Source organism: Aethalodelphis obliquidens, unplaced genomic scaffold (genome assembly GCF_003676395.1).
Source record: "Aethalodelphis obliquidens isolate GAN/ISIS:26980383/991018 unplaced genomic scaffold, ASM367639v1 scaffold21, whole genome shotgun sequence".
NCBI lineage: Eukaryota > Metazoa > Chordata > Mammalia > Artiodactyla > Delphinidae > Aethalodelphis > Aethalodelphis obliquidens.
Genome location: NW_020837965.1, coordinates 16,397,694 through 16,412,397, shown reverse-complemented (window position 1 = coordinate 16,412,397; position 14,704 = coordinate 16,397,694). Strand labels below are relative to the sequence as shown.

The 14,704-nt window shown below is 48.2% G+C and overlaps 1 protein-coding gene across 2 annotated transcripts in view; it reads left to right on the top strand.

Annotated features, from left to right (window-relative positions):
* FBLN5 (fibulin 5) overlaps positions 1-14,704 on the top strand; it is an 83,096-nt gene that overhangs the window by 47,535 nt on the left and 20,857 nt on the right. For both annotated transcript variants that reach the window (XM_027120362.1, XM_027120361.1), the window contains exons 5-6: positions 10,578-10,700; positions 13,558-13,674. In XM_027120362.1, the coding sequence (XP_026976163.1) occupies positions 10,578-10,700; positions 13,558-13,674 (240 nt within the window). The remainder of the gene's footprint in view (positions 1-10,577; positions 10,701-13,557; positions 13,675-14,704) is intronic.

Here is a 14,704-nt window from a genome sequence, read left to right as displayed (position 1 = left end):
CAACCCCAGTCCTCTCCGTAGGATCTGACCTCCAAAGCCCGAGCCTCAGCTCCCAGCTCCTGCCCGCCCCAGCAGGTGAGCAGACAAGGCTCTTGGGCTGGTGAGTGCAGGTCGGCACCTATCCTCTGTGCGGGAATCTCTCCACTTTTCCCTCCGCACCCCTGTGGCTGTGCTCTCCTCCGCGGCTCTAAAGCTTCCCCACTTCCCACCCCTCCCCTGTCTCCGCCAGTGAAGGGGCTTCCTCATGTGTGGAAACCTTTCCTCCTTTACAGCTCCCTCCCACTGGTGCAGGTCCCGTCCCTATTCTTTTGTCTCTGTTTTTTCTTTTTTCTTTTCCCTACCCAGGTACGTGGGAAGTTTCTTACCTTTTGGGAAGTCTGAGGTCTTCTGCCAGCGTTCAGTAGGTGTTCTGTAGGAGTTACTCCACATGTAGATGTATTTCTGATGTATTTGTGGGGAGGAAGGTGATCTCCATGTCTTATTCCTCCGCCCCCTTGAAGTTCTCTCGAAATATTTATATTCTTAATCACCTGCTTGCCTGCTGCTTGTAACTTGTTATGTTGAAAGAGCCATCTGTGACTCCCCTCCCTTGTCCTAGGGTTCCAGGAATGGGTGTATGTGAAGGAAGTGTTCCCCTATGTCACTGTCCGTGGTCAAGACCTGGCCTCACCTCCCAGATGTGGGACACTCGCTGTTATGTGTTCCCATAGCCCTCTGCAGTGCTCTCCACACTGGTTTCTGTTCACCGCCTGCCTATCCCAATAGCCTGCAAGTCCTAGGAGGGCAGGTGATGGTGGCCCCATTTCAGAGGCAGGGAAGCAAATGCAGGCCAATGACATATACATGGGTGCCCTGGTTAGTTAGTGATGGAGTCAGAAGTGGTAGCAGAGTCTCTGACCCCGGCGTGGGGAGGAGAACACGTGCAGATTCCATTCTCGTGCTCTGGGAGGGACTGGCAGGGAGTGTTTGCTGCTGACGACAGGCTGATTGATTCCTTGGGGTGAATTTGCATACCCTGGTAATCTCACAGCCTGCACCAGGCCAAGGGTTTGATCCTGAGCCTGCAAAATGGATTGGGCTGGTTGTGCCCTAAGGGGTCCTGCTGGTGCCCATTTTCAGGCCAGGAAAAAGTGTGTCTTTTCTTTCCTCTGATGTTCCTCCCTCCTGTGATTGTTGAGAATAAACTTCTTCCTCGTCTGAGATGTACGGCTCTTTATGAGGAAGGAGGAAACATAACTCACTCCATCAGGCCAAGCACATGGCGTGTCAAAGCCTCTGGAGGTTGAGGACACTCTCAAATCAGCCCTGGGCAAAGACCAGGACAGGGATGAGGCCCCAGGCACTAGAGGTGGGGGCCTGGGGCTCTGCTGGGCAGGCACTGTTCCCAGATATCCTCCATCCCATGGCGTGAGACGTGGGGCCACCGAAGAGGTGGTTGGCCCAACTGGCTTCCTCTCCTGTCCTGTGGTATAACTGACTTCACCCTCTTGCCTTCAGAAAAGTCCAAGAACAAAGTATCTTCATTTCCAGTATCATTCACTTCCATGCTCTCCATCACACCAGGCGCTATGTTAGGTGCTTAGGACACAAATGTGAATGAGACCCATTTCTCGTTTTCCGGGAACTCGCGGTTTGGTGGAGGGAGATGGAGCCCTGCACAGCTAATTCTGTCATACAGTGTGAAATGCTATAAAACCAGATGTGTTTAATTAGCACATGTGTGAGTATAAAAGTAGGCTTGACGTGCTCTGTCGCCGAGGTGTAAAAAGAAAGCTGTGCGGTTTCTAAGGAGGGGAGTGAAGTGTTGAGCAGTGGGGCCCCATGATCGTTTCCACGTCTTGGATCATTCTGGAGGTTGTGTTTCACTTGCTTCCAGCGGGAGAGGCTGGAGGCCGGCAGACTAGTACAGAGTTATTCCAACCATTTAGAGAAAAGACAGCAAGGCCTTGGAATATTTGGGGGTAAGGGATGGAAAGAAAGAATTTGCAAAATTTCCGGGAGGTGAATTGTGTGAGAGTAGGGTTTGGGGGGAAGGACTTAAGGATGACTGAGCTTTCTAGCCCCAGGTTCAGGACAACGGTGACACCGTGAACTGTGACAGCATCAGGAGAGAAGGGTATGGGGGAGGAATATGCTCAGAGGGAATGGGGAGCCAGAGCCTATGGGGAGATGCGGTGGAGATGACGTGATTTAAGAGCTATGATATTTATAGACTGCGTTACTGAACAAGGGATGGTCTGTATTGAAGGAAAAACGTTGTCTTTGCTCCTAATTGGAATCTTTTGCACTTTTTGTCATCACTTTGGGGGCCAGTATTGCCAAGAACTTAGTTAAGATTCAGGGAACTGAGTTAACTCTTAGGCAATCAAAACACCACCAGCAAACTGAAAGGAGGAGAACCTTCTGAAGGTACACAGTGCTCTGGGCCCAGCCGCTGCAGGTGGACATGAGTAATGGCTGAGTCTGTAGCCCCAGAAAAGCATATTTTAGACTGTGGTTTAGGCTGTGCTGAGAACTTCTTGAATAAGACTCTAAAAATCACAATACTATTGTAACCAGCAGGTTTGATCGTAGAGAATAATCTGGTTAGGGATTGCCAGCTTGATTTTTGAACCCTTAATTCCCTCCTAGACTCTCCTGAACAGCTTCTTAAACTCTGAGTAAGTTGCATGGATAGAGAACCAAACATCACCCACAATAATCTAGCACCTTGCCTCTCGAAGTGTGGTTCCTGGGCCAGCAGACTTGGAACTTAGAAATGCAGAACTGACCAAATTAGTGCCTGCATTTCAACAAGATCCCCACTGATTCATATGCACATTACAGTTTAAGAAGTACTCGTCTGGCACAGCAAGTTCCAGATACGGTTTTACATTGGAATCATTTAGGTAACTTTAAACAGCTTCCCAAGCCTCCACCCTAGACTTTCTGATTTAGCCCAGTGATTCTCTTGTGTAGCTAGGTTTGGGAACCACTGACTTGTATAGTTTCAAAAATCCTTCTCTGTTGATGGGCAAACGGCAGGACTTTTGGTAAATGACAATCTAGTTTGAGCTCCATGTATGTCTGGTTTATAATCACAATCATGGCTAAAGCCTCATGCCCTTTAAAAAAATACCATGTCGGGCTTCCCTGGTGGTGCAGTGGTTGAGAGTCCTCCTGCCGATGCAGGGGACACGAGTTCGTGCCCCGGTCCGGGAGGATCCCACATGCCGCGGAGCGGCTGGGCCCGTGAGCCATGGCCGCTGAGCCTGCGCGTCCGGAGCCTGTGTTCCGCAACGGGAGAGGCCACAACAGTGAGAGGCCCGCGTACCACAAAAAACAAAACAAAACAAAAAAAACACAAACATGTCTACATTGGCAATAAGCAGCCTTGTCCCCTTCCTCTCAGGACAATTTGAGGCATGATGCTCAAGAAGGAACATATATGTCACTAACCCCTCGCTCCCACCCCACCCCTGGAACTGCAGTAACAATTCATACGTTGTCAAAAGTTGAATGAGCAAAAACCTTTTAAAAAAAAAAAAAGTTGAATGAGCTTAGCCAGTTCCCTGCCCAGTTTGAAAGCAGCTAGAGTCAGCTGATGTTTACCAAGCACTCTGGATGAAAATAATTACCCAAGAACCAAACAATGTGACCCCCATTATCTTCATACTTTGTTTCTGTAGAAGGCACGGCTAGAAGGTCCTTTCAGAGCTCTCCTCCAAGTTCTCGCTTTATGGATAGAAAAATAGAACCCGTGCAGAGGTTGGAAGCTACAGTCCAGCTGGTTTCATCCAGAAGGAGAGGATTTTTAGTTGTTTGGAAAATGGATCACATATTTGTTGCCTAATTAGAGGCACAAAACGAGCAAGCTTTGTATTCTAAGCTTGATATCAAGGACTGGGACAAATGCTGTAAACACAGAAAAATCTGGTTCCTGGTGACTGCCCAGGACCTATAAGACACGTGGAATGCAGACGTCCTGGGAATTCAACAAGCAAGTTCTCAAATGCTGAGCTCTTTAATTAAGCAGGTGTTTGGGAAGTCTGTCCTGTCTGTGTAGCTTCCAGCCTTCACTGAGGTCGTCTTGATGAAAATTGGCCCCCATCCAGCCCAGCAGCAGGCCTAAAACTGGCTTCAATTGGAGGCGTTGGAATGTGCCTTGTTATTTTCTTCTTTCTTATCAAGCCCCATTAGCTTGAGCGAGGAAGGAACAAAAACGGGCTGGGAAAACATGTTGTTTCACTGGGTAAAAATTTACTACCAAGGAAGTGATTCGGCCGTGTCCAAAAAAGGACTCATGGAGGACTTTGGAAAGGTGCAGTCTTCCGAACGTTTTTCGACAGTTTCTCCCCATGTCACCCAATGAGAATGTTTCCCTTTGGCTGATGGCCGTTCTCACTCAAGAACGGAGACATTCAGCCGAGGGTGTGTACACAGGTTCACAAAGTCAGCCCTGCCTTATTGACAGTATTGGAAACCAAGCTTCCCCTATCTTTCTTGGCTGTTAGAAACAGCACCTCGCTGGGGAAGGGAACTATAATTTCCTGGGCACCTCCTATGCGCCAGGCAATGGTGATGGGACCTGCGAACACGCTGATTTGTGAACTCTCATGGCAGCCTAGGGGGCAGGCTGCTGCAGCTCTATTTTGCAGAGCGTCTGAGCATCCCTGAGATCAATCAACTTGTCAGTAATATTCAGTTATTAAGTGCAGGAGCCTGGATTCACACCCAGCTCTGCCTGCCTCTCAAAGTTCTTATTTTTTTTTACCCAGTAGCCCTTTCTGGGGAAGTCATGGCCCTTTGGTCTTTTTTTCTCTTAAGCTTTAGTGCTGGCAGAATGGCTTAGGAAATGTTCTCCCTGTGGGTGTGGCGGAACCATCAGTTTTTGTTTTGTTTTGCTTTGTTTTACCGTTTTTAAAGGATATTTATTTCAATGAGAATTTGTGTTATGAAAACAGTTTAACTATTTTCCCTTGAACTTTTAGGAATGCTGAAATGTAAATGCGTGTAGGTATATAATATGTACATTCAAATATAATAAGTAGCTGGCATACATATGCATATTATTTCTATTCAAACATATTCATGCATATTTATAGCAGTACGTTGTCCATTATACCTGCCGATAGAGATTTTTATATAACAACCTGTGAGTTAACCCTAAGATCATACTTGGAACCATTAGTTTTACGGGGGACAGAAAAATGGGTTGTATGCTGAGAACTAACCCACTCCCAAGGAAGGACATACAATAGGCATAAACCAATAGCATGATAGTCACGATGCCCTGTGAGAACTCCGTCTGACAAGAGAGAGGGGGGACCTGCCAATTACCACTTGCCTCCATCACAGAACTCCTGCTCCAAGGGCTAAACCTTCTAGCAGATTTGTAGGCTGTGGCCTTTTCTCATGCTGTCCCTTAAGTCAGCCTGGAAAGTGGCAGTGGGGTGGGGGGGAGTAGTGGTGGTGGTGGTATGAATTGGAAGATTGGGATGGACATGTATACACTAATATGTATAAAATAGATAACTAATAAGAACCTGCTGTATAAAAAAATAAATAAAATTTAAAAATTTTTTAAAAGATTCTAATTTTATTATTTTTTTTACTGTAGTTGATTTACAATGTTGTGTCCATCTCTGCTGTACAGAAAAGTGAGTCAGTTATACACATATAGACATTCCTTTTTTTAAATTTTCTTTTCCATTATGGTTTATCACAGGATATTGAATATAGTTCCCAGTGCTATGCAGTAGGACCTTGTTGTTTATCCATCCTATATATACTAGTCTGCATCTGCTAACCCCACACCCCTGGTCCTTCCCTCCCCCACCCCCCTTCCCTTTGGCAACCACAAGTCTGTCCTCTATGTCTGTGAGTCTGTTTCTGTTTTGTAGACAGGTTCATTAGTGCCATAGTTTAGATTTCACATATAAGTGATACCATATGGTATTTGTCTTTCTCTTTCTGGCTTCACTTAGTATGATAATCTCTAGTTGCATCCATGTTGCTGCAAATGGCATTATTTCATTCTTTTTTATGGCTGAGTAGTATTCCATTGTATACGTGTACCACATCTTCTTTACCCATTCATCTGTCGATGGGCATTTAGGTTGTTTCCATGTTTTAGCTATTGTGAATAGTGCCGCTATGAACATAGGGGTGCATGTGTCTTTTTGAATTATAGTTTGGTCTGGGTATATGCCCGGGAGTGGGATTGCTGGGTCATATGCTAATTCTATTTTTAGTTTTCTGAGGAACATCCACACTGTTCTCCATAGTGGCTGCACCAACTTACCTTGCCATCAACAGTGCAGGAGGGTTCCCTTTTCCCCACACCCTCTCCAGCATTTGTTATTTGTAGACTTTTTAATGATGGCCATTCTGATCCCTGTGAAGTGGTACCATACTGTAGTTTTGATTTGCATTTCTCTAGTAATTAGTGATGTTGAGCATCTTTTCATGTGCCTACTGGCCATCTGTATGTCTTCTTTGGAGAAATGTCTATTAAGGTCTCAGCCTGGAAGATTCTGTTCCTTTTGTTGTTCCAGTTTGTTGGGCAGGTGTATTCTGAAGTCTGAGCCCAGTTCCTCCATCTGGCACCTCTGTGAGATCTTGACGGGACTGGAAGGACGTTCTTCACTCACACTGCCTTAGCACACCTGCTGGGGACATGGGACACAGCTATCGGTATGACATCCTACATGAATATCCCTGCCGTGCAGGCTGCTGTCCCAAGGCCGGGAGCTCACTTCTGCCTTCTGGAAGGGTGTCAAGGAAATGAGGTTGACTGCTTTGAGGACTTTCCTACGTGAGCAGTTGTTGTTTGAGATTGAGAGTGTAATTGAAGGCCACCCTGGGGATGTCTGAAGGAAGGAGTGACAGCTCAGAGCTGCGTGGGGCAGCAGAGCTGTGCTGCTCAACATGGAGGATGATTTTTTCCTGGGTAGGCACAGTGCTGGGCTTTGATCTGGTTTTGGAGATGTCAGTGAGCACTTTCCTTCAGTAGCCAGGGTGCTGGTTGCCTGGACGATGGGGGGATGTTGTCCCAGCTGGGGAGAGATGAGCCATGGCTGCTGTGCTGGAATCCTCGAAGGGCCCAGGCAGCTGCCCAGGGCCACAGCCCCCTGGAGGGACCCTCTGCTTCCGTGAACCATACAGCTAGAGGGACTGCACTCGACACCAGCTCTCCCAGTGGCCTAGAAATTTAGGAGGACACACACACACACACACACACACACACACACACACACACACACACACAGTAGAACATGAAGAATTAATAAGTGAATGAGTACATGAATGATTGAATGAACGCAGCATTCTTTTCTCTTAAGGGATGTTTCCTAAACATCCCACAGAAAACGAAAGGAGTAACAGGCATGGTTTGCGTCCAAGGATAATGACACTTACTCAGGTTGCCGTAACTTGTACTTTTCCACTGATGCAGAAAAGGCCCCTTTGCCAAAGAATGTCCTTGGAGTGTTCAACGTACTTTTCCTTCTGTTATTTAAGTCAAATGTATTTAATGTAAGCAATTTAGCTGTGAGCTGGAATGTGTGATGAGTCTTTTAGCCTCGTGTGGAACCCACAGCATGAACTTCCCCAGTTTCAGCCCCACAGGTGTGCAAGCTGATGGGGGTTTTCTGTGGGGTGGTGGTTTTCAAAGTCCAGGCACTTGTCAGCAAGTTGGCTGGGAAAAGCTTGTCTGGGGGCTCAAAGGCCTTAAAGTTTGTTGCCCATGTGTTCATTCATTCATTCATTCATTCATTCACCAAATAGTTATTAAACATTTACTATGGACCCAGGTTAAACCAGGTTTGTTTTTAATTTTTAATTTTTGTCTGTGTTGGGTCTTTGTTGCTGCGCGTGGGCTTTCTCTAGTTGTGGCGAGCGGGGACTACTCTTCGTTGCGGTGCGCAGGCTTCTCATTGCAGTGACTTCTCGTTGCAGAGCATGGGCTCTAGGCGCGCGGGCTTCAGTAGTTGCGGCTCACGGGCTCTAGAGCACAGGCTCAGTAGTTGTGGCTCGTGGGCTTAGTTGCTCTGCGGCATGTGGGACCTTCCCAGACCAGGGCTTGAACTCGTGTGCCCTGCATTGGCAGGCGGATTCTTAATGACTGCGCCACCAGGGAAGCCCCAGGTATGTTTTGAGGCTATAAAGATGGGACATACATCCACCAAAGACTCCAAACTTATTGAGTTCTCAAAATATATTTATGTTGACAATCCAGTGTCAGTTGATTGATTCAACCCATTCAATCATTCGTCAATTCAAGGAGTTTTTTGAACGTACATCAACAGAAATGTGGTATAACTGAGTTAATTCTTTAACTCAGTAAAAGTGGTGGAGTTTTTTTTTTTTTTTAAACTTTAGAGATTTTGTTTCTGGATTTGAATAGTTTGCACGTGCCTGTGTGTGCACATGCGCAAACACATTTAGACCTCACATGCCCTTCTGAGCCCAGTCTGGTCCCCTCCTGAGAGTTTGGTTCCTCGGTGCAGGACTTTGGGGGCACGTTGTGTGCACCCAGTTTACACAAGCACAGAGCCTTGGGAACTTGCTATCACCAAGTCTCTCTAACAGCTCTGTTGCCCCTTAAGTCTCCCTCACCCTGCGTTCCCCTTGAAGCAGGAAAAAGAGCACAAATTCCTAAGGCAATGTTGTTCCCAGGGTACAATTGCCATCTATCACTTCCCGCTGAAAAAATGTAAATATGTGCTGGCCAATAGTGGTGTTGTTTATTATCCCAGGCTTCGATATGGATTTGAGTAGGAGCGGCTGCTGGCCGGTTCCCCTGGGAGGCTTTGCTGGGTGGGCAGACCTGGGGCTGGAAGCGAGGCTCAGGGCAAAGGCAGGAGCTCTTGCAGCTGAGAACGGCGGCAGGTCTTTGCCACCGAGGCTGCACGTCGTCACGTGTCAGGGTGGAGCAGAGGCTGCTGCCGCCCTGGAAGCGGGTTCTTGGAGGTGGTCCATGTTTTGCGGGCTGGTCATTGAGGGTGGGATGGGAACGGACCAGCGTCATTGGTGTTGACCAGTGATGCAGATGGTGGTGGATTGTGGTGGTGTCGCTTGGAGCCTGGAGACCATCGCTTACCTGGCTGAACGTTTCACTGGACCAGCTGTGCTTGCCTCCTGAGTGCACACCTGTGCTACCCAAGGAGCTTACACTTTGGAATCCTAGGTGCCCCCCAACCCCACCACAGTCTGCCATCTGTGATGTCAAGAGGCAGACAATTTTCCAGGTGGGGCAGGAAAAGGTAGCAAAAGCTCAGCCCTCTCTCCTCTGCTTGACCTGCCTGGGCCTCGCAGTGTGACTCTGTCACTCCTGCACAGAGGGGGTTGGGAGGCAGCAGGTGGGGAAGCCTGGACTTGGCTCTGGCCTTGGTGATACAGCATCTTCAGCACCGTTTTCCCATCTGTAAGTGGGGGTCACCAGCTCACCGCATGGAGCGACTGTGAGAAAAAATGAGGAGTCGGGCGCACTGCGCAGGCTCAGTGAAGTGCAGTTTTAAAGTTATTTCCGACGGCACGATGGTCTGTTCTGGAGAGGCGGGGAGACGGGGTAGATGAGTAAACCCTGCCTGTAGTGAGGAGGGGGCAAAAGGCAGGAGCCCTAAAGTGCAGGCAGGTGAGGGCAGGAGTGATGAGGAGAGGTGGGGCCTGGCCAGGCGGATCCAGGGCGCTGGGTGAATCCCTTCATTGCCAAAGGTCTAGGGGGTCTTGTCCTTTAGGTCAAAGTAAGAGCGTGGTGTCAGGAGGACCGCTTATAGTGTTGAGCACTCTTTCTAGAGTGCAGTGTGGGGAGAAAGGGAAGAAGGATTCGTTTCAGGTGAAACAGTTCTGAGTGCTGTGTACAACAGATGAGAAATGTGGCCATGAAAACAACTTGGTCTCTGTGCTCTGAGCTCCCAGTTAAGGAAACGGAACCGACTGGCTTGGACATAAGTACCTGCACACTGGCAGACAGATGGGGACACAGCAGCTTGGAGAAACCCAATGTAAGCAGGGGGCAGCAAGAGATGAGCCCTCGGAGCTCTGGCGTGGAAGGAAGACTGGAGGGCTCTGGGAAGCTTCATGAAGGAACAGGAGCTCTACGTTGAAAGATTTTGGGGCATGGATGTAATCAAGTGACTTGACTACAAGATTCCGCTGGCGAGGGACGTTTCTTTTTCTTCTGTTACGGTCTCAGTGGTGTTTATCATAGCTCTGTGCACACGGCAGGTACACAACAGACTGGTTTAATATGTGAATGGGTAAGCCTAATACAAAACGCGTTTCTAAACCAGGTAATGGTTGAACTTGCTTTCAGAGAATGATGGGCTAGGATGGCAGAAAAGTGCTTAAGGATGTGTGTTCTCTTTTTGGCCATTTCCCTTGTGGATTTCCAGGGAGCAGATTAGCTCTACCCTCTCCGAAAAGGTCAGGGTCTCCTAGTGGTACCTGTTAGGGAGGTGCTTCCGTCTCCTTGGATATCACCCAGGGACATTATCAACTGCCTCCCAGCCAGACAAGCAAGCAGCTGGCACCTCTAGTGGCTGCAGGGCTTTAAACATGTAAGTGACATTCTTTGGAATATGTCTGTGTTACAGATGTGGACGAGTGTGCAACGGATTCCCACCAGTGCAACCCTACCCAGATTTGCATCAACACAGAAGGAGGGTACACCTGCTCCTGCACTGACGGCTATTGGCTGCTCGAAGGCCAGTGCTTAGGTAACAGCTCTATGGGCTACACAGAAACTCTTGAGAGTTAATGCTTGTGTCGGGTATAGTGAAATGTGGGCATGGCTGGTGGTCTAAGGGCAGCGGGCTTTTCTTTGGGGGTGGGGGAGGCAGAAGGCTGTTGAGCTTACGCGTAGTCCCACCCTTTAAAATCAGTTACCACCGTCACCGCATCAGAGTTTTTGAACGTACTTTTTAAGGGTTCATGTTTGATTCTACCTAGACCTTCTTTCTGCCTTTAGGAAGTTGATAACCAAGGCAGGAAGTGATAGGGGTGAGGGTTGTTCTGTCCCAATTAGAAATCATACCAAGAGAAGGGAATTCTTGCTTAGTCACAGAAATGTCCCAAGTCTCAAATGTGATCAGTGGATTCTGGTCTAATATCATCTCCTCCTAATACCCCATCACAGCCCCTACCCCATGCCCACCCCACTAGCTGTGGTCTTTTTTTAAGGAGTCAGTCAGCACCAATTGAGAATTTTGTCCCTTGCGGTTGGCATCGGCTATATGATCTCTCTGTTTATTTTTACTGGAGGGCTGTTTTCCTTTCTTCTCCTTTAGTTTTTGGTTTAGCCAAGTGAATGAATTCATAGCAATCTCTGGCTGTCACTTCAGTTTCTCTTTGTAGGGTGAGATTTCTTTGCTGTTTTCTTGGAAAAGCCCTACTAGTGTAAATCCTCTACGACACTCTTCTGTCTCCCGGAAGTCAGTCCTGGAGGAGCTGAGAAACAAATCCAAACAACATCATGGAAACAAACAAACAACAAGGTTCTTCTTTCCAGGTCTTTCTTGATTGAGACTGAGCTGAGGTCTCCTCTAGAGCCCTGTCCAGAGCACCCTGGGGTCTGACAAGCCAGCCTAGGCTTGACTCGGTTCCCCTTTCCAGGCACCAAAGAGCTGGCTGCACATGGGCATGTGTAGATATGATGATTGCTTTGCATTTTAACCAACCTCAGCTATTATGGAAAATTTGATGCCACTGATTTGAACATAAGCAGACCCGTGGGAGTTATTTGTATGGGAAGAGTCAGTATGTAGAGTTTCAGAGCTGGAAGGGGTGTTAGATGTTATGTCATCCAACTTCTATAGAGTTGGAAACTGAGACTCAAAGAAGAGCAACGTGTTGGACAAAGTTAGAGTGAGTGGGTCTAAAATCTGTCTCCTGTTTCTCAGTCCAGTTTTTTCTACCACAAAAAGGTGCTAGAGAGAACCAGGTGACCAGGACATACAGGCCAGATTTCAGAGACCTTGGGGCCAGGAAACCTCTCCCCATCTGAGTGGGGGCAGTAATTGGGACATTCCTCTACCAGGGGGGTTGTTCTCTTCCACAGAGCATGAAGTTTTGGGAGGGATGCTCCTGGAGGCCTGACGTGGTGCCGCATGCATGGCCTGCTTACACTTTACATCCAAAGTGAAGAGCTTTCCTCAGTATGGGCTAAACTCATGCCTTCTCTCGGCCAAACTCTTCTTTCTCTTTCAAAATGCAAATTCCATAGCCGTCCACCCCCCACTCTCTGCGACTTTGGAGGCATTGCTTTTGCAGAAAAATAAGGGGCTGGGAATCGCCTTTCTTCCAAGGTACCCCTAGGCAGAAGATGCCCTCTTTTCCCCCTGCTGCCTCCCTGGCTTGGGGACGTGCCCAACTGCACCCACGTAGGAGGTCAGGATCAGCAACTGCACAAGTCAATGTGCTTTATAAGCAGGAGCTGCAGGGCACTTGGTGGGCAGTGGGGTGAGCCAGGTTAGAAGTAGCTGCAACTCAGAGATGAAACAGAATGACAAGGGCAGGGCATGGTTCCTGAGGAGGGCTGAACAATGAGTAAGGTGGAGATGGGGTCCTTTTTGGCAGTAGGTGGTAGAAACCAGGCACAGAGGCAAGTTCTGAGCTGGCCTTCGGAGCCCTTGGTGGACCCTGGTTCCAAAGGAAGTGGTGTACCAGAGGGGGAACGTTTAGGGGGAGGTGAGGATGAAATAAGGACCAGTTATAGCTATAGTCAGGTGAGACTCGGTCCCCACCTGGAGGCTTCATTCGAAACACCCTATCCTGCAGGAGTGAATTCTCCAGCTGTCAGCCCGTCAGCCCAACAGCTTGGGGTATTAAGAAGTGCTTTCCCAATGACGTCAGCCTCCCTGTTGACTGGTACATGTCAGCCTGGCTCTGCTAAAAGGAACCATTCACCCACATAGCTGCTTGCTCAGGAAAGGCCAATCATGGCTTGCAAGGGTGTGTTTCTCCAGAGTTTTATGTCCACTCTGCTACAAGGAGGAGATCCAAGGCCAACTCCGGCATCCTTGTGTTCCCGGATTCGTAGGTCTCAAGACCACAGCGCTACCCAGCTTGACCTGGCCTACACTCACTCTTGTTCCTGACAGCTGGACATATTCATCATTAGTGGAGCTGGCAAAGAGCCGACAGGAGCCAGGCTATGGATACCCCTTACACTTTAAGCCAACTTGTCCCTTTCCAGGGCAATGACACGTTTAAGTAGGATCTTAGGGTGACGCTTGGTGTTGGATAAACCTTAGCGTTAAATCTTAGATTTGCTTAAAATCTTAGAGGCCATCTTGACCAATGTTCCACTCTAAGCAGAAATTTCTTCTACAACTTTCAATATAGGTTCAGGTGTTCATAGCACTGAGATGGGTCAGGGAGGATGGTAGAGAGATCGAGCCCGGAACCCAGAGGGTGTCACCATCCCTGACACTTCGTAGGTGCTGTTGTTGTGTTCGTTCCGCTGTGCTTCCCCTTGTGATGCTGATCCAGAAGAGACAGGCAGTAATGATGCTGGGGTGGCATCGGTGATTGAGAAGAAAACATATCTTACCTGGCTTGCAATTCTGTTTCCAGACATTGATGAATGTCGCTACGGCTACTGCCAGCAGCTATGTGCGAATGTTCCTGGATCTTATTCCTGTACGTGCAACCCTGGTTTCACCCTCAACGAGGATGGGAGGTCTTGCCAAGGTATGTGATGTGAATGACAACTTGAACACAATGTGAAACCCTAGATGCTGTCTTCTTCAGAGTCTGACAGTTTATGTTGGTAGGAAACACTGTTGTTAAAGTGTATTTCCACTCATTGTCCCTGCCTGCCCATCCCATTGTTTACAGAAACCTGAGCTCCTAACTGAGGTTATGTGAAACATGTCAGAGTGTCCTCTGAGTACTGCTGAAATTAGAACCACAGTCATCCACCAGCTGGGAGCTTATGATTTCATGGATTTGCTTCTCTCTGTGTATCTGCTATCCACAAGTAGCCTTGCCAGCTTTTTTGGCCAACCTGGACTGTTCTCACATGTCCTATAGCCTGAATTCAATTCCTGAGGCCCAAAGAGAGATGAGGAAAGAGGGCTTCTGATTCTGGATGAATTGTGAAATATTCAGGTACACCCTATGCGGGGTTTTCACGGGCGACTTTGATGCCTCTCTACAGTTTCCCCTCACCCGTGTTAGGAGGGCCTGTTATTTAGCAGAGCGTCCGGAGGTGGTGGTCACCTCCCCTACAACCCAGCATTCCCCGCAGTAACAGAATGAAAGAAACAAAGGCATTTTCTGACTTTCACATGATCGCTTCAAATACTGATAAGTAAGAAAAACAAGCTCCAGGCCTATTGCCTCCATCTGAAGGCTTCTTCTGCTTAGGAAGTGAGTGGGGGACTTAAGACCCAAGAATTAGTGCAAGTCCTGTCTGGCCTCAAGCTCCCCGCCCCCAGCCCGCTGCCCAGGCCTCCAGGCCCTGGCAGCTGCCCCATCCAGGGTGGAGGCAGCGCCGGAGACTCAGAATGAGGTCTTTGTTTGGAGCCTGTCACCAGGTTTTGCAGGATCCATTTCCTTGTCACACCATTCAAGGTCTGGCTGGCAGGCTCCTGGCCAGCTACTTGGAGGAGATTATGTCTCCATTAGTTTAATCGTATCGAAATCATTGGGTAAACAGGAAGGCATCAGCCTTAAAGAGCTGGATCCTGGATTCCTTCTAAGTCTCTCTTCCAAAGTT